Here is a 24519-nt window from a genome sequence, read left to right as displayed (position 1 = left end):
TTATTCCCCTTTGAGAACACCTCAACAACAGGTCAACATTAATATAAAACGAGTGGCAAGAATCTGTTCGAACACAAACCTAAAGAAGCGAATGTTTGGATCACTGGGGTCACACTGTCTAAAAACCAACGCTCTGCTGCACCAAAAAAACTCAAATAGCTGCCTTATTTTAAAGTCTGTCATGCTTTCTGCTTTTTAGAGATGATGTTTTCTCATGAAATACTTCGCCCCACTTTTCTCTCTCCTTATCTATTCATGCATCTTCTTCATTGTGCTGGTGAATGTACATTGTGGATTGATTGCAGAAAAGAATGGATAACCATAACCATAACCAATAAGCACCTGTGACATGTGATGATGTACCAGAGTTACAGAGTTCAGGGTGAAATCCCCTTGCTTCATATGAGTGGATATTGTGTGGTGGCCATTGCTCCTACACCGGACCGATCACGCAACATTCCAACGTAAAACATGAGATCATTTCCACATTGTTTCATGTAAGACGTTGTTTTTGTGAAACAATGCTAAACCCTCACTGCTAAAATTGCTGTTGAAATAAAAGCATTAGAAGAATTGATTTCTATTTGCAGCACTGTTTGTTTATATCAGCCTTGGCCCCAAGTAGACTAGATGGTGTCCACTGATAACTGTGGTGACATACAAAGCATTAAGCACCAAAGAAATTGGATTAGCTTGGGGGGGCGAAAAATGCTTCCTGCTGATGGTCCTGTAGATGTACGAGTCTGATGTCCTCTGTTAAGGTCCCGTAACACAAGCCTGAGTAATACAAATACACGTGGGACCATTCCCAGCATGCTTTGTCTTATTTTACACCATTACTTTTTTTCTTCTTTTTGGGAAGCAGTCTCTGCCTTGTGATACCTTTACTAGTGAGGGAGGTCATTGTTTTGGCTGAACCAGGGTGTATTTAATCTCCAGTTTTTCTCTCACAGGGATGTTTTCCAGCAGCAGTGGAGGTACATCTGTTGTCATTGCAGAATTGTTAGCAGTATTTCAAGTAGAATTAAAGAATGAACATGTTTTCATAAAACCTATGGAATTTCTTTGCAATGATGAAAAGCCTTCGTCTGTCCCTTTTAGGATATTTTAATTGCTTACCGCAGCAACCTCAGCATTAGCAGCCGCAACTTAATCGTGTGCTTAAGCTTTGCTTCTTCAGCAGAAATCGGCTTCCATGAGCCAAGATTCTCGTGAAGCTAAACTTCACGTTTGACCCTTAATAATATTGCTCTAACTAGAATTCCCTGAGAGCAGGCATTATTATGCTCCTTGTTGTGCACTTATGCTGTTACACCTCCAAATTAGACAATCACGCCTTATGCAAACAGGAAAAACTCAATTACCTTGTGCGTATGCGTGGCTGTGGTTTTTCAAACCACTTCCCACAGCATGCTGCGTAGCTCCCGTAGCTGTTTTCTGAAGACATTATTGTTGCTGCTGCTGAGTATTTTAATTTTCAAAAATTGGCTCATTGCATTGTAATTGAAGGGAAAAAATGTTTTTTCTCAAGACTGTTTTTTTTCATTTTTTCCAAAGCAAACATTTTGACTTTTTAAACACAGACCAGCATTTGGATTTCATGTTTGAAATGAATGTAAGGATGTTCTCTATATTCCACACACATGAACCTTCTATGTGAGATTTAGAATTTAAAAAATCTTACATTAATATAGAAGTAAATTATTAGACAATGTGTTCTTGTGTTAGACAACCTTGCATTTTCATCCCATCACATCACTTCTACTGACAACGTTTAGTGCCCAAGCATCTTTAAGAGCAAAAAGGGGTGCATTTGAGCTTCAAGCCAGGGTTCTTGCTTCTTCTGTCGGATCCTTAAAGGTCAGTGAAATCTCAGTTCTGGGGCAGATATGATGCTTGATTTCTTTTTCATTCTAAGCTTCACAGAGTAGGAAAGGCCAACCATGTCATTGAAAAGGAGATACAAGAATGAACCCTTTCAGGTGAGACTAAATAAAGAACTGGGCCAAAGGCTGAAACGTAATCCTCTACTGTTATTGTTCCTAATTGAGAGGAGCTGTCACAATCTTGGGTTGATATGGTTTTGTGACTTTTCCCTCTGGAAACATTTTTTTTTTGGAAGCATTTAGGTATTAACTCTGTGCTTATTGTCATATATAAAACATAATGACTTATGCATAAAAACTTTTTATGGGTTTTCCAACTGATCATGACAAAGATAAATCCTCTGTGGACGTGTCAGGATCCGGGTCTCTCTCTCCCCTCTCCTCTGCCATATACACTCACTGTCACACTCAGTTACCCAGTAGTCTCACCTTAACGCACACACCCACTTCTCACATAGTCTTCCCACCCACCTGCCGCTCATCCCAATCAGTGCCCGCCCTGTTTGGTGTTACACCTGTTTCTTGTCCTGTCTAATCACCCTGGCTATATCTTGCATGTGTTCCCTGTGTGTCTTGTCGGATTGTTGTTTTGAGTTGAATCCGTGCCCTGTCCCGCAGCCTCAAGACTCCTCTACCTCTCACGCACAGCTTAGGTCTGCGCGCTCGATCTCCAGCGACGTGCCGCGGAGGCTACATCCGATGACGACTTCCCCGTCCGGAGGATTACTTTGTGTTTAACCGTTTGCCCAGCTGATCTCCTAGAGAGTACATTTTTGTTCTGTGTTCTACCATCGAGCTCGGCTCGTTGTTTTCGTTGAAAATTAAAACCTTAATTTTGTGACTCCCTCTGCGTGTGGATCCTTTCCGCCGATACGTGCCTCCGCGTGACAGAACAATCCGACCAGACTATGGATCCAGCAAGGGAGGAATCCATTGCCACTGCCGTAGAGTTCCAGGGAGCGATGCTGGGTCGACACCAGGAGGAATTGTCGGCAACCAGGCAGGCCGTGGAGAGCCTGGCCGCTCAGGTGAACGACCTGTCTATGCGCCTCACCCAGCCCCATCCCGAGTCTCCACTTTCACTCTCTCACTCGTCGTCTCCTGAGCCCCGCATCAATAACCCCCCGTGTTACGCTGGGGAACCGGCGGAATGCAGGGCATTCCTGACGCAGTGTGAGGTGGCCTTCTCTCTGCAACCGCGGACCTATGCGGAAGACCGAGCCCGCATTGCCTATGTGATTTCCCTACTGACCGGACGCGCCCGTGAATGGGGAACCTCAGTTTGGGAGGCTGGAGGTCCCCGCTGCGGACGCTTCCTCCTCTTCAAGGAGGAGATGATAAAGGTATTTGACCAGTCAGTCTTTGGACGCGAGGCATCGCGTCTCCTGACCACCATTCGCCAGGGAAAGAGGTCCGTTGCCGACTTCGCCATAGAGTTTCGAACTCTTTCCACGACCAGCGAATGGAACGAACCCGCCTTGGTGGCCCGTTTTTTAGAGGGGTTGAACATTGAACTCAAGGAGGAGATTTACGCTCGTGGGTCACCAGACGACCTCGACACACTGATCGAGCTGGCAATCCGCCTCGATCGGTGCTTTCAACAACGACGACGAGTCCGCACTGCTGCCCCGACACCTCAAGAGTTATTTCCCCCTTTTTCCCCCGAACCTGAGCCCATGCAGCTGGGGGGCATTCGTCTCCGGCCAGAGGAGAAACAACGCCGCCTCTCAAACAGGCTATGCCTGTACTGCGGTGCGGCGGGCCACTTCGCCGCTTCATGTCAGGTAAAAGACCGGGCTCGCCAGTAGACAGAGGAGTACTGACGAGCGCGGCGGTGTCTTCATCCTCATCCAGATCCCGCACCACCCTCCCCGCCGTTCTAAGGTGGGCTGGCTCATCCGCCTCCTGTCCGGCGCTGATTGACTCGGGGGCAGAGGGAAACTTCCTAGACGAGGGATGGGCTCGGGAACACAACATTCCCCTGGTGGACTTAGAAAGACGCACCACTATATTTTCCCTGGATGGTGGAACTCTAGCTGAGGTCCATCAGGTCACCAGTCCGGTGAGTCTGACTGTCTCCGGGAACCACCAAGAGACTATTTCTTTTTTCATTTTTTGTTCCCCCTATTCCCCCATTGTCTTAGGGCACCCCTGGCTCGTCCAACATAATCCCCATATTAACTGGGTCAGGAGCACTATTTTGTCTTGGAGTCTTTCGTGTCATAGTAACTGTTTAGTGTCTGCCATCCCTGCCGTGTCCTCTGTCTCTGTTTTTCAGGAGGAGCCCGGTGATCTGACTGGCGTGCCGGAGGAGTACCACGATATGCGGGCGGTTTTCAGCCGCTCCCGGGCCGTCTCCCTGCCACCTCACCGCCCTTACGACTGTAGCATTGACCTCCTCCCTGGCACCACGCCCCCCCGCGGTAGACTATACTCTCTCTCATCACCCGAACGAGAAGCGTTAGAGAAATATCTCTCGGAGTCGCTGGAGGCTGGAATCATTGTCCCATCCTCTTCTCCTGCCGGTGCGGGGTTCTTTTTCGTGGAAAAGAAGGACGGGTCGTTGCGTCCTTGTATTGATTACCGAGGGTTAAACGACATAACGATCAAGAATCGCTACCCCTTGCCCCTTATGTCGTCCGGGTTCGAGATCCTACAGGGCGCTAGATTCTTCACTAAGTTAGATCTGCGTAATGCGTACCACCTAGTTCGTATCAAACAGGGGGATGAGTGGAAGACCGCGTTCAATACCCATATTGGCCACTTTGAATACCGGGTCCTTCCCTTCGGATTGGCCAACGCCCCCGCGGTGTTTCAGGCACTGGTAAATGACGTCCTACGCGACATGTTAAACATCTTCGTATTTGTTTATCTGGACGACATTCTAATCTTCTCACCCTCCCTCGAGCTACACGTCCAACACGTCCGTCGGGTCTTACAGCGCCTGCTCGAGAACCGCCTGTTTGTTAAATCTGAGAAATGTGTCTTTCACTCGCATTCGGTTACATTCCTTGGGTCTGTGATCTCCGCGGGGGGAATCAGCATGGACCCCCAGAAGGTACGGGCGGTCCTCAGTTGGCCTGCCCCGGAATCTCGCGTTGCTCTCCAGCGGTTCTTGGGATTCGCTAATTTTTACAGGCGATTCATTCGCAATTTTAGTCAAGTGGCTGCCCCCTTGTCCGCACTCACGTCGACCAAATCAAGGTTTTATTGGTCAGAACCGGCGCAAGAGGCCTTCAATCGGCTTAAAAAGTTATTCACCTCCGCGCCCATTTTAGTCAACCCGGACCCCGCAAGACAATTTATTGTTGAGGTCGACGCCTCTGACGTAGGGGTTGGGGCTATTTTGTCGCAACGCTCCTCCCATGACGATAAGATCCACCCGTGCGCCTTTTTTTCGCACCGGCTCTCACCCGCGGAGCGAAACTATGACGTCGGCAACCGGGAACTATTGGCTATCCGGTTGGCGCTGGGGGAGTGGCGGCATTGGCTAGAGGGGGCCAGTGTGCCATTCATTGTCTGGACCGACCACCGGAACCTCGAATACATACGCTCCGCTAAGAGACTTAACGCGCGACAGGCCCGCTGGGCTCTATTTTTTGGCCGCTTCGACTTCTCCATCTCGTTTAGACCCGGTTCAAAGAATGTTAAACCCGATGCCCTCTCATGTCAGTTCGATTCCACGGAGGATGCCTCAACCCTGGAGGGAATTGTTCCCCAACGCTGCGTGGTCGGAGCGGTTGTCTGGGGAGTTGAACAGACTGTTAAGAGGGCCCTGGCGCACGCCATCAGACCTCCTACTGCCCCCGAGGGGAGGCTGTTCGTCCCCGAGAACGCACGAAAGGCCGTACTCAAGTGGGGCCATGCCTCTAAACTATTCGCGCACCCCGGCGTGAAGGGCACGTTAGCCGCGATCCGTCAGAGATTCTGGTGGCCCACCAGAGAGCGTGACATACGTCGGTTCGTTGCTTCTTGCCCTGTCTGCGCGCAAACTAAGTCAAGCAACGCTCCGCCGGCGGGTCTCCTCAGACCCCTTCCCATTCCATCACGCCCGTGGTCACACATCGCGTTAGACTTTGTCACCGGTCTCCCTCCGTCCGCCGGCAACACAGTTATCCTGACGGTCGTCGATCGTTTTTCTAAGGCGGCGCACTTTATTCCACTTCCCAAATTACCGTCCGCCCGTGAGACCGCGCAGGTTATGGTCGATCATGTGTTTAAGATCCACGGTCTTCCCTTGGACGTCGTGTCCGACAGAGGGCCCCAATTTGCCTCTCTGTTTTGGAAGGAGTTCTGTCGACTAATTGGGGCTTCCCCCAGTCTGTCGTCAGGATTCCACCCACAGACCAATGGGCAAGCCGAGCGGACCAACCAGATTCTTGGGCGCATGCTACGCAGTTTGATCTCTCAGACCCCGGCGTCCTGGGTAGATCAGATTTCCTGGGCCGAGTTCGCCCATAATTCTTTACCCTCCTCCGCAACCGGTCTGTCTCCTTTTGAGAGTTGTCTCGGCTATCAACCCCCACTTTTTTCGTCACAGGAGTCGGAGACTTCTGTCCCCTCCGTGCAGGCTTTTATTCAGAGATGCAAGCGCACTTGGAGGAGAGTGAGATCCGCCCTATGTCGCACCAGAGAGCGCACTTGTAGGACTGCCAACCGCCGCCGTGTAAAGGCACCCAGATACGTTTGTGGGCAGAGGGTGTGGCTCTCCACTCGCAATCTGCCCGCACGCGAAGGCTCACGGAAACTCTTGCCTCGCTTTGTCGGTCCCTTTTCCATTGTTAAGGTCTTCAACCCGGTAACCGTTAAATTAAAGCTGCTCGGTTCGCTACGCCGGATACACCCAGTCTTCCACGTATCGTGTCTCAAGCCTGTCATTCGTGCACCCCCCCGCCCCGCTCCCCCCCCCCCACCTCTTGACGAGGTGGACTCTATCTATAGGGTTCGTAAACTTCTGGATGTTCGTCCCCGAGGGCGGGGCCACCAGTTCCTGGTGGATTGGGAGGGGTACGGTCCTGAGGAGCGGCAGTGGATTCCGGCCCGGGACGTCCTGGACCGCTCGCTCATTGAGGACTTCTACCGGACTCGCCAGACTCCCTCCTCGGAAGCGCCTGGGGGCGCTCGTTGAGGGAGGGGTACTGTCAGGATCCGGGTCTCTCTCTCCCCTCTCCTCTGCCATATACACTCACTGTCACACTCAGTTACCCAGTAGTCTCACCTTAACGCACACACCCACTTCTCACATAGTCTTCCCACCCACCTGCCGCTCATCCCAATCAGTGCCCGCCCTGTTTGGTGTTACACCTGTTTCTTGTCCTGTCTAATCACCCTGGCTATATCTTGCATGTGTTCCCTGTGTGTCTTGTCGGATTGTTGTTTTGAGTTGAATCCGTGCCCTGTCCCGCAGCCTCAAGACTCCTCTACCTCTCACGCACAGCTTAGGTCTGCGCGCTCGATCTCCAGCGACGTGCCGCGGAGGCTACATCCGATGACGACTTCCCCGTCCGGAGGATTACTTTGTGTTTAACCGTTTGCCCAGCTGATCTCCTAGAGAGTACATTTTTGTTCTGTGTTCTACCATCGAGCTCGGCTCGTTGTTTTTGTTGAAAATTAAAACCTTAATTTTGTGACTCCCTCTGCGTGTGGATCACTGTGCTATTGGATCCAAGAGACAAGCTCATCTAAACAGCCGATATCATGATCAAAAGCAATAAACAATGAGAAAATGGACATTAAGATGGAGAATGCGTGAGGAGTGACTGGTAGAGGTGGGATAAATGAACTACCAGCAAGAGTCCAGTCTTCCTGGCGTAAAGCTTCATATCAGGGGATGGTTGCATAGATCAGCTTTAAGGCTCTTTTGCTTTCAGGAAAATGTAAAAGGACACAATTGGCTGGCAGAGAGACTATGTTTTATTTATTTAGTTTTGTATTTCATGGACGTTTCAGGTAAGGGTCAACACAAATTTAAGAGGAAGGAAGTTATTTCTTTCGAGGAAGGAGAGGAGAAGAGAGACAAACTTGACATGAGGATGCTTGTGAGAATTCTCTTCTTAGAATGGTTGGGGATGGGACTAAAATAATTACTAAGAAAAGGACTGGGGGAATAAAAGATGAGCTGAAGTTAAAAAAAGCCCCACTTGTGATAATGACAGCTTTAACATTTCACCACAGCTGTCATAATCAGTATTTTCATTTTATGCTTTTTTTTAAAGTGCAGCAGTAGACAAAGACAAATTATCTTGAGAAATGCATGGCAAAAGAGAAAGTCAGCAATAGCTTTACATATATGGATGCATGTGACATGAAAGCCATAGTAGTATAGTTGCAATAAACCTAAAAGGTACACATTTATCATATTTTAAGAGGGTAATCCACACAAATGAGGGAGCATTCACGGCATCAAAATTCTCCCTTTTTTACCTAAAATTACCCTTTTTTCTAACTCGATGCATAGACATCATCATCAGTGAACGACCAAATCACAAATGAATACAAAGCTTTGGGTAATTTTGTGTTTTAGTATCCACTAAGGATTGTCTCACATACGTTTGCATCAATCTAAGCTGTTGTACGACTCTGTACATATATAGAGCAGGCCAAGTATGTAGGATTTATCACTTTATAGAATGCTAGCATTTTACAAACATTACTAAACACAAATACCATCCATGGGTTGTGGCCCTTATATATTTATTGAGATATTTCACCTGAAAGAAACTGACGGGGGCAGTAACAGAAAAGTAAGAAGATCACCCAAGTCTGTAGGATGCATGTTTTAAATATTCAGGTGCCTAATTAAATCATTGATTAGTATTTCTACCTCACTTTTTCTGTATTCATAATCTTAACAAATCCCATCTCCACACTCCCCTTCTCACACGCTTGAATATTGGAACAGATTGTGTACAGTAGTTAACTGTTGCCTTTGTGAATCTACACAGCATGCATCGGATGTTACATAGATACAAGGCACCTACGAGCGGCACAACAACCACGTTGCTCTTAAAACTGGTGAGTGGCGCCCCTCACAGATTATAATAATACCTAATAATACCTCACAGACGGTATTATTACAGATGTAGTGTATTGCACCGAATTCTGCCACTAATGGACGATGGAAAAAGTAGACACCGTATGTGTTGTCAAAGGCAACCACAAAAAGTGAGATGGAAGACACAGCAACGTGAGCCTTAAATCCCCAGAAGATCGGATCAAAGTGGGCTGGTATTCGGGACCATTAATCCCCATCCGACACTGCTCTGTGTCTTGGTTGCTTAACATGCTTATTTACATTTAACTGATCAGTTTTTTTGTATATTTGTTTGATCATTTGTGTGGCAGGGTCTTTTTACAAATAAAACCGTTTTTGTTATCTGGACAAAGTATTGCTTGTCTGCCTCCGACCAATCCAGAAGCCGCTCCGGTGTGGCATCTCCACATGGAGAACAAATCAAAAGCTGAAGGATCAACTCAGTCTTGGCTTGAGATGTATCGACAGCATTCCCTCTGAAATATATCACCGGAGGTTGCCTCATATCATTCCAAACGGTTTCCTCACACTACAAGACTCTGCTTTCGCCCACTCTTTTGCTTTGGAGAAGTCCCATAACCCTCAAGCTGTTCAAACCTGCAAAGGTTTCCCAAAAGACACTTCCGCACCTGGGTCATTCATTTCCGTGGAGATGTGGTTCACCCGAGTTATCACTTCATTCTGCGATAGTGACTTTGATCAGCATCCCCCCAAGCGTACCATTAATGAGCCGAGCCTAGTGTGCGTAAATCAGAGTCATCATATTAGTCACCTCAAATGCTGAAGTGATGAATTTGAATTGTTTCTGGAAGGAGCCCGTTGTATCTACTGCAATCCGGGACCCAAATAACATGCAGCTAGTCTTTTTGTGACCAAACTCACGGCCTCAATAAAGCCCAATGTGTATAAGCTGCAGATTATATACATTGCTCCTTGGACCATATCTCAAACTGACACATTGTGCTTTATTCATTATTAAAAGACAGAAAGTCATTTTGGGATGAAAAACTGCAGATAAGCTGTGTACATGTACACTTCCGATGAATACAACACAGCTGAGTCCATAAAATCTGCAATGTATGCGAAGAATCATTTATCTGTGTGACAAGTTAACAAGAACAAATGGCTTTGTTCATGTCTACTTGTTACACACTAAGCTAAAAACAATGGTAATGCTGCAGTTCAAGAATCCTACAGAATGGTACCAAAAAGACAACATACACAAATACAAAATGCGCATAAAATGAACCTTTTTAGGTCTCAAGGGCCACAGCGATGGTAAATGACAATGATAATGATACAACAAAGCGGACCAACTAAATGTAGTATTCATTTTTTTTTTAAATTGCATTTACCTCTTTCTTTGGCCTCTTGGGGAAAGCAGAAACAAGCTTAAAACACAATAGTGGTTATAATTACGCTCTACGTAGCCTTGTTGAGAAAACAGGAGAGTTGTTCCATAAAATCTAATAATGGGCTAAAAGATGAGACACAGGTTCAGAGAATTGCAAAGGTGGTTTTGGCACTGCAATGCTTTTCACATTAGCAATGGTCATCAGGGGCCTCGTTACAGAAAAATATTACAACTACTACTTATAACACATTTTGTGGCTGTGTCCTCACTTGGACCTTCATAAAAAATAGTCCATATATTTGTAAATTGAATTCCTCATTAAGCATTTATTCTGCCATGCGTGTATTTTTGTTTAAAATTTACATTCCACATTTATGGTGGAATGAAAAATGGTTTATTCAATATTGAAACACCATGATTTCAATGGCTTGTCTTACTGGTTGGTTTATTTGCTTTCATGGATAAATAAAGACATTTGTTTAATTTAAGCTATGAGGACAGTGCTGCTGCAATGTTTGACAGATTAGGACATGGCTTCATAATTTAGGACTCCTAACTCGGGAAATTGTCCAATCAGAAAAGGTTTGGTACTAGCAAAGACAGGAATAGAAGATGTTTTCTTTTTCCTATCATGAGTTAGAAATCCTAAATGTCATTATGATGATTTATTATATAAAAGATTGCATTACAACTGTTGGCTGATAATATTTATAACTGCGTAATATTCTCTCACACTGTAATGTTAACCTAATGATGTGTTCAGAAGTAATGTTTTGATAAATAGTAATCAGTAAAATAAGTTTTCTAATGTTATGAAACAATTACCCTCCGTGTGTGAGCGTGTGTGTTTGTGTTTGAAATTATTCTCTACTGATCCCCTTGATAAATCTAAACTGCTAACTTTAGTAGTTATATGACAAAAAGAAAAATGTGCAAATAGTCAAATCCTCTTTTATTCCACTTTAAAAACTTCTCTGCGTCAGATTTTCTTTTGACCTACTAAATGCAGCTTTTTGCCTTGGAGCAGGAAGTGTGCTGTTGGTCGTGCATGCCTCCACCGTAGTTGCCCAAATTTCCATCCCAATGTATGTCACTCACCTTGATGAGCTGTCGTCTCTGACACAGCGTCTGTCCTGAGGTGGCCGGCATCTATTAAGCTCACGTCAGGCGTCGCAGAAGCAGGTAAATTGTCAGAGCTCCACTCCACAGACGCCATATGCAACAAAACAAAGGTACTTTTCCCCTTTAGTATTTCACAGCTTCCCTGCCATACATTTAGAATAGTGTTAGCTTTTCAATACAGTTAACATTGCTTTGACTTTATTGCATTCAACTGCAGCAAGGTTTTCCCTCTGGAGCCACGGCACAAGATGTGCACTGAAAAACAAGAACAGCAGCAGAGGACATATGTCCTTACAAGATCTAAATGATTGCAACATACAAGGCCAGCTTAATTCATTCATTCATTATTTGTGCATGTCGAGTTCATAGCTTAAAGAAGAGCAACAGGACAAATAAAGCCCACTTGAACTCGCTATCTTAGACCGTTGAAGTCTCGACTGAACCTTTGAATGTATTTTGCGGCGCAATGAATGGATTTGACCCCCATTACTGTGCAGTCGGTCTAAAAAGGTGGCATTGGCAAGACAAATGGCTATTGCAACGAGCAACTCTTAGACTGTGTATACGCCATACGAGTGCTGTGTTAAGACATACTCGAAAAATATGGAAACGTATCCTTCACATATAGTTATCATGAGTCCTATTGCGTTTTGGTATAAAACGACACTCTGCAGAGAGAAATTGCAGCAAAATACATTAAAATCCTTGAGCATTTTTGTCCTTTCCAAACTTACACACTTTGCTTCTTCCAACATTTGCCAGTTGTGTGTCACATAATGGCTCATAACTGAAGGAGTGTTGTTGTTGGTTGTTACCATGGTAATGCATTCATTTTGCACTCAAATTCTCCTGAATGTAAACATAAGCTCAACATTGTATATGTGGGATCAGTAATAAACTGATCCCATATACTATTTGCTATGTTTTCTTTTGGGTGTAATAATTTAACAAATCAGTTTGAAATGAAAAAATAGTTTAGACAGTTAAACTATTTCTTTATCTTCATTTTATTTATTTATATTTCCTTGAAAATAATTTACAGAATTGTTGTTGTAGTATTGGATCGTTTTAAATGTATATAAATATATGTATGTATGCACACATTCTCACTGAAATGAACTATTAGGTGTTTCCAAACATTTGTCTGGTACCGTATATCTTCATGAGATTAATTCTATTCTTCTTCCTTGAAAGATGTGTTTTTTCTAGTACATGCCGAGACGAGGCTTGTGGGGGCATCAAATCCTTTTAGAAAATAATACCCAACGCAGTGACATGAAGGTCTCGTCTAATATCTCACACATTGGACAACAGAACATCAGCTTATATACTAAGCAGCTAATTCTGATGTTATGATGATTCATTTCCAGCCTCAGCAACACTCCTTGTTTGTCATTGGAGTCGGTTCAAAATAAGATTCTGATCCCTAATGACTAAGCCATAGAACATCATTAATTATCTCAAAACTGTTTTCATCCCAGGAAAACAACCACCTCAAACTATTTTGAATTATGTATGATACATAAAAATGGCTCACACTGCAACAACTTGAATAAATTACCATGCCTTAAATGGATATCAGAGGAAGTGAAGTGTTCTGTTGAAGAAACAGTGTCTAACATTTAGGGGGATTAATTGGCAGCAATGGAATATAATATCCATAATCATGTTTTAATCAGTGTATAATCACCAGGAACTAAGAAGTGTTTTTGTTAGCTTAGAAAAAGCCACGTATATATCTACATAGGGAGTGGGTCGTCTGCCATGTGGCACCACTGTGTTTCTCCAGCAGTGCAGAGCGGACTGCTGGCTCCAGCCAGAGCTTTTTACCTCTTGTGTAAATCCGAAGGCAGGATTGCTTTCCGAAACACACACCGGTGCAAGCAAAGGCAATACCACATCAGTACATGTGTGTTAACCCGCACGGACATTCAAACAGAAGGGAGACCTAATGCAATCGGTCACCGGTGTTTTGTGAACACGAGCAAATTGAAATCTCTAAATATCTAAAGATAAACTACCTTCTCCAACACATTTAGAAGGGGAGTGGGAGGCTGAGGGGTAATGAACGCACTAACACACGACTGGATTCCACTAGAGCCTGCTAACCTGGCACATTTGATTTGAGTAACTAAAAACATCATATGAAATTGTGTTGGATTGTTGTCTTTATGCAACAAATGCATATCGTGGTGCACTTTTCTTTTAGTGCCGGTGCTCGGTCCTTTCACCCTGAGAACTTTGTTGAAATAATGAGTGATCCTGTTTGCTTGTTTGTTCCAAATAATGTCAACAACAGATTGATGCTCCTCTGACATGACCTTTCCATGTTGTGTGGAAATGATTAAGGGCATACTGTGATTTAACATTTGAGCCAGCATGCACTTATTGATTGTGTCTTCGCATTTGAGATCATTAACTGGTGCCGACGTCTTGGAATATATTTAGTTTCCTTTAGATTACTTTTTATTCTACAGTGTGCAAGTACTATGCTTTATTACATACGTTACTCAGATATATACCATATGAATAAACTGCTCATGTCCATATGTACTGTAGATATCATTTTTTTATTAAATGAGAATTATTGCACTACATGCATACTCCATTTTGTCAACATATTAAGTAACTGCAGCAATTTTGACTTGGATGATTTGTGCACATGATTAGAATGTCTTAATCGCTCCATTAATGCGGAGATATACCAGGAGCATTGAACAGTAAGGATTATATTATATATCAGGCCTGTAGGGTACAGGGAACTGGGGTTCCACCTGGGAGAAGCTGCGGGACATTGAGTGGGGAAAAGGAGGCACGGGCCACTCTGTTTAGCCCCAGGACACCGTCCTTTAGAAATGCAGGGTTAAGTGTCCTTTAGTTCTCTCGTGAACAAACAATCAGCTGCGATACGTGTTCTCAGCTGTAGTTTAAAGTATGTTGAAATGTGGAAAAACATCCTGTGTGTCATATTTGCATCGTTATTTTTGTTTTCAATACAGACATCAAATAACAATGGCGTTCTATATCTGAAAAATAAAGGCCATATTCGTCTTAAACATCCATGAATTGTGAGTATATCATTAATTATTCATCTCCTTGCTTGCTGTGCAAATGCTTGCGAACAAAGTGACCCACGTCTTCCTCTGCTTACAGTGAACGTCGGATACAAGCGTTGACTTTGAAGCCTACACCGCTAAAACCACAGTGATTTAAAACTCTAAAGTAAAACGCACCATTAAAGCAAACACTATACAACAACGTCACTTGTTTAATATTTAATACAATGAGTTGTGATTTTTATTTTAATGCATTCTGTTTTGTTTTTATACGGAGGTAAACCAATAAGAGCTACACATAGTTGATTTATAAAGATGAAAAATAACATCAGTTGGCCAAGGACAAGGATGAAATGCTATTTTGTGTTGAACCATTGGAGAATTGTCTGCATCCATCCATCCATTCATCCATCCACAAGGTAAGATGACGGCGTCGGTCAGCTGTTCGTCCTATCTGTTGGCTCATTTGTAGATCCTCTATGATTGATTTTGATTGATTGGTTCATCTATCTTTAAGTTTATGTGCCTGTCTTTCTAAGTATTTAAAGTTAAAATAAAACCGTGGCATATTAAAATCACATTAAATGAGATGGACTCTCTTTTTTGTATTTAGTGGAGCAGCCAACCTGCCTAGTGAAAGCTGAGTTTTCCCTGTGGTGCACTGAGTATGAGTCATGATGAACCCCATGCTGACTCCTCATGGTGAGCTATCGATCCACTACCGGGATCACCTTCTGGGTATCATCTCTAGGTCTCATTAGCAAGGGCTTATTAGCTGAGTAGGGCAGTTACAGTGCTTTGCAGATGAAACCAGCGGTGAATTGGAGACACATGTGATCTTCTTTGGATCACCGTTCACGCCTCACTGGCATCGCCTTCCGCAATATAATGGAATACAATAGGTCCACAAAACAGCAATAAGACATCTTGTCTGCTATAAAATAGAATCTGTCAATCATTTCAGCACATCATAAAGAAAAAACAAACATGTTTTATAGAATATTGCTCCCTCTCATGGACCATCTATTACTCCTTAAACAAGCATTCAACAGTTTAGCAGTTAATTCAAGTTTATTCAAATTATTTTTGATTCATGAATTGGTAATTGTAACAACCTATCTTTATTTTTTTTCATTTTAATTTAATTTAATGAATCCATCAATCACCAAAAAATATATATATTTTGAACAGAACAAAGTTGAACAATATACATAATGACTTCCCGAGTACTGAAAATAACAAAATCCCCTTTGATACAATTGTTCAAAAGAAAAAGGGCTACCTGAGCCATCTTCACATGATCACCAAACTTTTCATTTTCAGTCACTACTGATCCTACCAATCCTCCACAGGCAAAAAGAGACTTTCTGCTTAATCCTTTCCAACAAATGCCTTATACGAAGAATAATGTGAGGCAACATTCATTTAATTTTCCATTTAATTTGGATGATACAAATGACTGAGTCCGTCTCCCTCTGCAGCAGCGAGATAATCTCCACAGCTGACAGAGAAGTATCCTCCTGTCCCATGTAGGCCCTCACACATCTTTTGCTCTTGTTGAATATCTCACATATGTCCAAACAATTTTTTCTCATAAAACCAACAGCTCCTTTTAAAATTCATGTAGAGAATTTTCATTTTGAACAGTTTTATAGAAAAATGAAATAGACACTTTGAAATAACATTCCGCTGCTGTTCCTTTACTGAAGAATCAAGAACAACCGAGACATACTGTATCATCTGCAATTGTATATTTCAAAGACAGGGAGTAGACTCGCTAACATTTTGTGGCTGCCCCGCTTGGGAACATTTACATGGGTGTTTCTCACAGTTTTTAAAACCTCAATTAATTAGATGAACCCTTTTTGGTCAAAATAAAGTGTCCTTAAGACACCTGTGGTGGGTAATTATAGTCTGTTTGCTCCCTGCTGTCGGCTTCTCTGTAGAAACTGTGCTAATTTGCGGTACTGGCACAATTACATTACACCTCTGGCCTGTGAATATTTGCTTTGTCTGAAGTCGGTACAGTAAAATCTAGGATGCGTTTCCTGTTTTTCACAGACAGCTTTCACTCACGTTATCTAGTAATGTGGCAAAGTCGCTTTGGATAAAAGCGTCAGCTAAATGACATGTAATGTAGTGTAAAATCCCTAACCAGATCACACATTTACACATCAAATGTTGAGTGCTGGCAAAGAACAATGGATTCAGTACCTTTGTGGGTGAAGGCACAGAAAGGATATGAACTTTCTCAGATGACACTTGGAGGTGGAAATGGTTTGATCCAACTGGGACTGCAGACTGAAGCATTTATAATGCTGTAATATATATACTGGTCAAGGATTTTAAGACTTCAGGAAAACTCTGTTGCACACACATCAAATACAAAAGTATTTGTATAACGAAAATGAAACTGTTTTTCATCGAGGCAGCTCTCTCCCTCAATGGATAATGAAGGACTAATCCAACATTTGAATCACTCGGTCATTTCCTGTCTGTTTCACAATCTGAAAACATGGCTAATTGCCCTTAAGCTCCCAATTCCACAAAACATTGTTTGTATGAGGCATTGTTTGTATGAGATATTATGAGATGCACTCTACTTTTATAATTGAGGCAGAATCAACATTATAAAGGGATACTGTTCCTCTTAGATGTTGACTCATTATAACAAGACAACTTCTTCTCGTTCTTCCCCTCTCAAGTTTTCTATTTGTTGAAGGAAACACATTTTAATCATTGATGTTATAGTGTGACAAGCTGGTTCTGTGCTGCCACGGATAATGCATTATTTGTGGCTGGCAAAGTCAAATTAGGTAAAATGATCTTCATAAAAATAAGCCCACAGAAGCCCCTACCCAATGTGTGCGATGTGCAGTGCACTTTTGTCCACAATATGAATAAAAGGGGCCTTAGCAAGGTCATTTCACACTCACGCTCAAGTCAACGCTGTCTAACTGTCAGGATCTGACCTACAGATAATGACATTGAGGGAAAAAATGGGAAAATCTGCACATACCTTTTAGAGATGAAATAGCACATGAGAGCAGATCGTGCAATCTATGTGTGTGTGTGTGTGTGTGTGTGTTTGTTCAGGACGATGTGATAGCCTTTGTCAAATTACTTTCGGTTATCATCATCATCATCATCATCGAACCAGGGCAGATTAGCCGGCTGAAGCTATGAGAACAACATAACAATTAACAGGACGATGTGCAGGTCCACCGTGGCTAAACTACCTCCAGGTCCACCACCAACACGTGTCTCCATGGTAATTCGCCGGTGCGCATTACCCGGGACGCACGAAGGCGGAGGACAGCGCGCGCCCCTGGACGAGAAGCAGCCGAAGTCGCAGCCACTCCACTCCACGTTTTGCCCTGCCCCTCGTGCGCCCTGCTCTCCGTGCAGCGAGCATCTCCGCTGCATTTTGCTTTCCTCCCACTGACACGAGCACACGGGCTGCTGCTGCTGCTGCTGCTGCTGCTGCGTGTGTGTGTGCGGGAGAAGTTGTTTGCACAGAGAGGAGCGCCAGGTACCCACGGTCTCCCCACCGGAGCATCCGGGCTCGCCGGGATCATCGCGTGAGAAGAGACCAAGCTTCCTGAAATGAAGTGGGCGCACCAGAATCTAAAGTGAGGAGTGATTTTTTTTATTTTTTTATTTCATTTTTCTCTTTTCTTTGAACGGACATCGCGCGTACTGGAGGAATCTCTCAAACAACCTCTTGTTTTCTTCTTCAAATAAATGTTTTGTTCTTGTTTATTTTGACGGAGTTCGTGAAACATCGCCCAGGATCTCCCTGATGAATGCGATGTGGAGGCTGCACGCCGCCGTATGTATGACTCTGTCGCTGCTGTCCCTGTCATCCGCTGCCGACAGCAAGGCGCGGAGCTGTGGCGAGGCAAGGCACGCGTATCACGCCAGAGGATTCAGCCTCGCCAATGTGCCTCATCAGGAAATATCAGGTAGGCGAACGCCACTAATTACCCGCCGCCCCCACTGGCCGCGTGTCACGTCTCGCTTGCCCCTTTCGGGGTTGAGCAATGTTCTGACGGCGATCGCCACACAACACAACCTGAACTATGTGTGATCTCCTTCCAACCCCCTCCCGCCCTCCCAAATGGAGAGAAAAGTAGCAGCCTGTCTCGGCCACGTTTCATCCTAATCGGTGTCAAATGGATTTGTCTGAATGGGATGTGTGGGGCGCACGGTAGATATTCTTTGGGCTCAGTGCCAGTATGTGACACATAAAAGAAATGTCACCGCTAGATAGTAGAGCGACATCGGTCTTTATTTTGCTATTTAAAGTTCAACCTGATCATCTCCATATCCCCAGTTGCTTGACGAGGATTTCATTGATTATCTTGCAGTAGACACCAAACAACGTAGGTAGAATCTACAGCTGTCACGTGGCACATTTAGTATACATCTATCTATTCTTGCGCAGTTAACCCCAATTGAATTGGTAATGGCACATTAACTTCAACCACCCCAACGAGTTGGCTTCACCCACATGGCACAAAGAGGGTAGAAACCACATTGCACAGCCGCACACTTGCATGTGAGACGTCAGTGTGAGATGGACTTGCAGCCACCGGATTGGGCATCGTTCACCTCTGCTCGAATGGGGACGGTGGAAGACAGTGGGACACGAGACGACATTTTTTGGCATACCTGTTGCTGGTATTCAACAGAAGATCATAGAGCTTGTTGTGTTTGCTAAATAGTGCATGCTTGTCACCAGTAGGGGGCTCTATGCACTCAGCACGAAATATTGCTTTTTTTGTTGCTGAGGGTTCCTTTTTTATTTATTTTTCATATTCCTCAAGGCTACGGCTTAGGTTTTAATTCAAGTTCTTTGGTACAGCGGAGATATGGGGTTTTATTATCTCTTATGTGGTGGTAATCACATTTATGGTCAAAGCAGGGAACTATAGATTAGTCAGTAAACAGTCAGCTTCACGGAGAGGCAGACGGAAAGCAGAGAGGCCTGACGTTAATCCCTCTTTTGCCTCGTACAGAAAAAATAAAGATACCATATTTGTAATTGGCAGTGTCAGGCAGTAATGATCATAGAGCTGACTAAATTGCTTTTAACAGGGTTTTGGATGGACGGGAATCTGATAGTTTTGTTATTGGTTGAACATGTGTGTGTAAGGCTGTCTGTGTGAGAGATCTTTTCATTGTGAATACATCTTCTATATTTCATCTATAAATTAGAAGTCCATGTTGCGAAGACTGTGCCCCTATGGACTAGTTAGACATTTCGGACAGCTAGTAACTAGTAATCAGTTAAGAGAATGGAGAATATTGGACTACATTAATATGATCAGTAGTGAACTATGTAAAAGAAAAAAGGAAAACTTTGTACCTGCGTTTCTTCTGCTCCTGCAGCAACAAATATTCAGCATCAACTCAGAGGGAGACAGCAGGCAACTCTTCTTGTAATGGCCACACACACTGTGCAAAATTTCTTTTGCGCGGTTGCATGCCGATAATCTTTTCAAAATACTTCTACAACAATGCTGCAACAATATGGAACTATTTGTTCCATATGAAATAGCACTCTAAGCTATACAGACATAGGGGGCCACTGATGTAACCTCCAATTTGTTTTTGTGTGATTGAACGTTGTTTTGTACAAGTAAGTAAATTGCCCATTGAAGAAATTCTTCTGTAATAAAAAGGGTATAAACAGTGAACAGTGGGCAGTTGTTAATATTCTTCTATGTTATGTAATATTTGGCCTCTACTTGGAACCTCAGCATGTCAAAGTCTATGACAGAGGTCACGTTATAGATCACTACGCTCTGATCAAATCCTAATTGCACTTCATCTACAGAGTGTGTGCTGTGTAATTTCATTTTGTTTTTTCAAATAACCTTTGCATAAATACAACAGACATAAGATATAAGCCTCAGGAGGTGGGATCGTAGAAAGCACTCAATTACACCTAATTAGCTGTGCTAATACAAACGTGTGGAAAGCTGCATGTGCAGCATTACGCTCATCTCTCCACCATTTGCCATGTCATGCTACTACTCCTCTTGATGCTAAATACACAGCTTTAATTCTTCTAGAGGGGACTTCACCTCAGGTTCTAAGCCTCCATTTGCATAAGCTAATTATTTTGACAGCCACTGACAAACTCAGCTATATTATTGAAGTGGTGACAAACACAGATGTGTTTACACAGATGTTAGTTTTTTCATAATACAAAACATTAAGCTATTAATTGAATCCAAATCATGAATCTTAAACAACTTAAGTTCAATAAGTTGGATATTTCCTTTAAAGATAAAGTATTATTTTCCCCTTGCATTTTTTAAAGGGATTTTAAAGGGAGTTTTGTTCTTTGCATTTTGTTCAGAACAACATTAACACAGCTGCTATCTAATTTAAAGGCCATCCATTACCAACATTTCACAGCCTGTTTTTGCATTGGTCCCATGGGCTCTAGTTAGAGTCATAAAACCTATGCGGAACATAAAGAACCTTCTAAACTATCAGAGTAGAAACTCCAAATGGAAGTTTTAAAGTTACTATGGCACTAGCTTTTGCTCTCTTCTTTAATCTAAAAGTGGTAAGTGGTAAACTGGATGTATTACTGATCATCAGACATTTTTACTATGTTTTTTACTATTAACTATTGCTATCAGTGGAAGCTGGTAGCGTCTGCATGGAGCCTCCATACACAGGAATATATCATTTTTACCTAGAATATTTGTATGCTTGGGATTAACTAGTGATGATAATCGAAGGGAAATACTAAATAACTCATGCAATGGTACTCGAACCTTGAAACCAGGAGAAGGGAGCGAGTGTTGGAGTTCAGTTCCCAATCACCGATCATGTTGTAGATATTTATGATTCTGATTGTTTGAGCAATATGTTTCATAAAGTAATTCTCCACTCCATGAAAATACAATTCAAGGCATCGGTTTGCCATTAGGATGGTGGGCCAAGTCTTTGGTCCTTGGATATTTGATCTGTAAAGTGATTTTCCAACAAGTGGACAGGGTGGGGTTTGTCTTCAGCTTCTTTCTCCCCACAAAACCTTCCTCTGAAATAACGCCACACTATCAGCGCCTCATTGGCATTTTCCTGCTACAAACTATTGCTTTATATCGTCATAAAAACATTCAGTCGATATGTATGTCTACCAAATATGTATTCATTTTTAGCGACAGAGCGGCTTGGCGAGAAATAAACCCTCACAATTACAAATGTGGGATGGAAAGCAGAATTATTTGGTGTACAGTTTACTTTGGACTGAGGAATGATGTAAGCGGGTTTTCCCATTAAGAGATGTAATCCGCCCTATTCACAGCTGGGCGTTGCACTTTTCTATTATGCATAGTTATGTAATATTTGATTGAAATGAATGTTTCACCACCAACGCCGACCTCAGCTTGGAGTTCTGTTGTACACTTCATCGATTACAGAGTGCTACTTTTTCTCTTTGCCTACGGACTCAGAAGTGATGGGAGGAAGAGGCCAGTTAGTAAAATAGTTTCTGTAACGTTCAATGTGCCGGCGCGCTGCTGGAAGTGTAACTGGACAGCTTCATTCTACCCCACCTGGTAAAGCTCACGACGGTTATCAGCATACATTCGCCTGCCTGGTGTTTTACACAGTTTTACCCAGCGTGCCTGTGAGGATCAGCCCTGTGTGCACGTGTCAGCCGTTAGTTATAGTGTCATGCGCACAATGCTGCTTGATTGTCAGCCCTTTGTTCGGCTCCTGAAATGCTCCATCCAGGCCCTGCCAGGGGGCTCTCACTCCGAGGCTTTGCTGTTAATATCAACATCTACTTACACAGAGCGGTCGGGATTCTCAGGGGTGGACTCGGCTCTTGGCTTCGCCTTTGAAACAAAATCACTTGACGGGCCGCAGTTCCTATCAATGCAGTGCCTGACTCTTGTATTTATTTGATTAACTTTGGGGCCTATGGTAACTCTTAAGAATATTATTTGATCTCTAGTTAACAGAACAGACATTATGTAGAACATAACTCAGCGTTATTTGTCCTCGTTGTGGATTACTGAAGCTGCAACTCGCTCTTCCTGTCACTGTGATCCGTGCTGTGTGGGTTGTCAGATGCTTGCAGTCCTCCAATTCCCTTGAACACAACCCAGTGATCAGAGATCTTTGCAGTTTGCACTGAAATGAAGGAACTCTGTAAACCGCCTGTACGCGGCACAGTTAATATTGTCAGCATTTGAGCTCTCTCGACACAGACATTACTTCCGCTCTTTAAAAAAAAGAAAACATCTTACCATAATTATTAAGATTTGGATGTAAAATTCTTAAGATGCTCTCTGAGACTCACGTTTTCAGAACTTCAAAACATCACAATGGGGTATTCGTATGTATTTTTGAAGCAGATTCAAGCCCTTCTTGTTGCTTGTTTGATCAATTTTGAATTGGTTGAGATTACAAATGATTCTAGAAGATAAAACAATTTATTCATAATTAAAGCTTTAAGTGGAGTTCATTGTCGTTAAGTTTCCACGAGATTCGGTAGGTTGCAAAGATGACCTTTTCAGGTGTGAATTTTTTAAATAATAAACTGTGAGAAACACGCTTAATTTACTCCACACGCCAGGCAGGTATGGGAAATGAATCTGGGGTTAATATTTAGATGTTTTCACTGCCAGATGCCTAATCACAAAATAATGGTGTGACACGAGACCTTCAGGGAAAGTGTGGGAATACCACTCTAAAAGACCTTAGCCAGCAAATATCCATACAAAAATTCTTGTGGGCATTTTATTCAAAGCCCATTAGAAAGCTTCTGGCTCTGCCAAATTGGAAATAAGTCTCTTGCCAGCCTGTATACGTCTTCAGAGAAAACAGTTAATGAGATGTGAGGCAGATTAGGCTGTGTGTGTGTGAGTGTGTGTGTGTGTACGTAACAGTTTAGCTTCTTTTTCTCTATTGTGATAGAAAATGACAAAATTGTTTTGTTTTGAACGAGCGAGAGATTGAACGCATTGAACATCCAAATGAGTTTCAATATAATTGATCCAGCTGCGCTTTTCACACCTTTTGTTGGTTCTGGCGATTGAGAATATTTGACAATTGTTGTCACCTGAAGAATGTGTCAACCTTCTGCGGGCATTCATGCATGAAATGTGTACGGTCTGCCAGCTTCCATGCAGCCTTCCTCGGCATTAATGGTGTTTTCTGAGTTGTGTGAAAAGCCTCTGGCTTGCGTAGGAGACTGCTATAGCTTTTCCCCCGCTAGTTTTCAATCAACCGCTGGCCTAAATCAGTAATGGAGGGTGGAATTAAGTATCTTGACACATTCAAGCCTTGAAAGGCGCTAGCAAATACCAGCAAAACGTCTACAGATGGATGTGATTGTATGTTTATATGGATTAAAAGTGAGAGCACAGAAATAAGTATGAAGGAAAAAATAAATCTACTCGGTAACAGAGTGCATACAGGCATACAGAGCATCCTTGACCAGCCATGTGCTGAGACTTGAGAGATACAGTAACTCCATGTGGGATACAAGGAGGGAGTCAGGTAGGCTGTAATCCATGCGAACTTGAGGGATTAGTGATTCGACTCGCTGTTGGTGTTGCACAGAAGGATCGCTACGTGCTGCCTTTTATCCACGAAGAGAGACGTCGCGTTCAACTTTCCTTCCCTCATTTATGCATTGGTGAAATGAAAACTGCCTCGGGAGGTAACAGAAGGTAAAGCCAAATGTGGTATTGCTCCACAGGGAAAAGTGTTTCCCCTTGGATTTCTCTGTCGGTGGGTGAGTGTGGTGCAGGAATGATTACATGGCGGCCCTTCTATTAATGTCTGAGTAAGGGACGCCCTTAGGACTTACCTGGAGCCTTGTAAAACATACTGTTTACAACACAGACAACACTAATCACCCTCAAACGGATTGTTTGGGGTTTTCCTTCCATCGTTCACCGTAGCGTGCATGTTGAAGAACCAAGGAGATCCGTTGTGTTCCTTGCTATGGTCTTTCTGGCTACCCACTGAGACGTTTTGCCTCTGGAGGGTGTTCTGAATATAGAAGTCCCAAGCTTGACACCCATGATG

At 43.4% G+C, this 24519-nt stretch overlaps 1 protein-coding gene across 3 annotated transcripts in view; it reads left to right on the top strand.

The window, feature by feature from the left end:
* Positions 1-17606: 17606 nt before the first annotated feature.
* The window catches only part of gpc6a (glypican 6a), a 97426-nt gene continuing 90513 nt past the window's right edge, over positions 17607-24519 (top strand). For 2 of the 3 annotated variants that reach the window (XM_037490238.2, XM_037490220.2), the window contains exon 1: positions 17607-18416. In XM_037490238.2, the coding sequence (XP_037346135.2) occupies positions 18254-18416 (163 nt within the window). In that variant the 5' untranslated portion in view covers positions 17607-18253. The remainder of the gene's footprint in view (positions 18417-24519) is intronic. The other variant, XM_037490227.2, reaches the window with a different exon arrangement.

This window comes from Pungitius pungitius, chromosome 4, assembly GCF_949316345.1.
Source record: "Pungitius pungitius chromosome 4, fPunPun2.1, whole genome shotgun sequence".
Taxonomy (NCBI): domain Eukaryota; kingdom Metazoa; phylum Chordata; class Actinopteri; order Perciformes; family Gasterosteidae; genus Pungitius; species Pungitius pungitius.
Note: the sequence above shows the minus strand (reverse complement) of the source record. Positions and strands in the feature narration are given on the sequence as shown.